At 41.2% G+C, this 1,519-nt stretch overlaps 1 protein-coding gene across 1 annotated transcript in view; it reads left to right on the forward strand.

The window, feature by feature from the left end:
• The window catches only part of LOC101847448 (guanine nucleotide-binding protein G(i) subunit alpha), a gene marked incomplete at its 3' end in the record, with an annotated part of 166,259 nt that overhangs the window by 150,136 nt on the left and 14,604 nt on the right, over positions 1-1,519 (forward strand). The window contains 1 exon segment of the mRNA XM_013087410.2: positions 713-755. Within this exon segment, the coding sequence (XP_012942864.1) occupies positions 713-755 (43 nt within the window).

The following is a 1,519-nucleotide window of genomic DNA, read 5'->3' on the forward strand; positions in this document are numbered from 1 at the left end:
TTTCCCCCTTTTTAAAAACGTTTGTAATGTGCAGATGTTCAAAGCTACTTAGGTCTCTACCAATTGTTCTTGATGCCTTTCTGATCAACTTGTTTATTTTTATGATGTGCTGTGTTCCCAAATTGCTACCATAGCAAGAGATCTTATGTACCATAAAATCAGGGATGTGGTTGAAAAACTCCAGTAAGAATGAGCCAAAAAGTAGCAGTACAAAGGCTGCAGAAAGAGCCAGGAGCCCAGAGACGTGGCAAAAGAGGTGAGGGAGTGGGGGTGGAGGGGATGGGGGTGGCAGAAAGTGGAGACGAAAGCACAGACGACAACACATTGTTAGAGAGCAGGAAAGGATGAGAAAGGAGAACATTTTGGGTAAAGAACATTTTCCGTCGCTATCCGGATTCGAATCCGGGACTTGTTGAAAAGAGGTGAACAATTTAACTTCTTGACCTCGAGAGTCCCTCTCCAAAACAACACCACCCCTTCCCTAAATAACCTATAATGTGTCGATTGAAGAGTAAAACGTGACAGGTCCTTCTAATATTTTCATTACCGTCGGGTGATGACATAGTTTTTCCTCTTTAAGCTTTATAGATTAATTTCAATGTTATGTTTCATTTCATCCTGGCGCTAAATCGATAAGGGTGGAGAACGGAGAATCAATGCCTCGTCTTAGTGGTCGCTGCAATTTTATCAATTTTTCTGTTTCTTTTTTCAGGTCTTCAAGGAGCAGGGAAAAGTACGTTGGCCAAGCAAGTCAGGTAATTGAGCGAGTAATGGTTGCTGCTGTGTGAGTAATTCGGGACGATTGAAGGGTGAAATGACAGGAATATTGTGTAGTTTTGTGCTTCTGTTTTGTGTTTGAGTTTGTTTTATTTCTGTTAGGGTTTGTCGATGTGTGGATATAAATGTTTTTTTTATATTATACTCTAAAGACACACACTATGTATATTCAACAGCCTAAGCAGCTATGTTTTCGAATATCACATTTTGATCTCTTAGTGTAGTTCAATTCTTGAAACACCTTCTGTTAGAATACCTAGATCTAGTTTGAAAGATAACTACATAGCGTTTTAATCCTTCGGTAAATTAATCGTTTATATCCGCCGGTCCTTGCATGCCACGCGATTCAACCGCCAAGGGGCCTGTTTTGCTGCGGCCCGTGGCGAATGGTTGATCAAATCACGCAGATTGACCGGCTTGTTGAGGTTTCCACCGGTAGCGTAGGTGGAGCATCCCACATAATCACGACCTCTGACCTTTCGTAACTGTAGAAGTACAAAGTTCTATCTGACATTTTTGGCCCTTATGAGTTACTTAGACCAATAGGTCAGAAACCGAATTATGTTCTATCTGCTCTATCAAATCGTAAGGTTATTCCGAGTCGTTATCAAGATATTCAAAGAACTGCATTCGAAAAACCTTAGCATGCTGTGAAACTCAAAATATTTGAGGTCAATTGTCTCAAAACAAGGTACTGAGCAGATAGAACTTTGTAATTCTGTGTCGGGGGGGGGGGGGGGGA

This window comes from Aplysia californica, unplaced genomic scaffold (genome assembly GCF_000002075.1).
Source record: "Aplysia californica isolate F4 #8 unplaced genomic scaffold, AplCal3.0 scaffold00585, whole genome shotgun sequence".
Lineage (NCBI taxonomy): Eukaryota > Metazoa > Mollusca > Gastropoda > Aplysiida > Aplysiidae > Aplysia > Aplysia californica.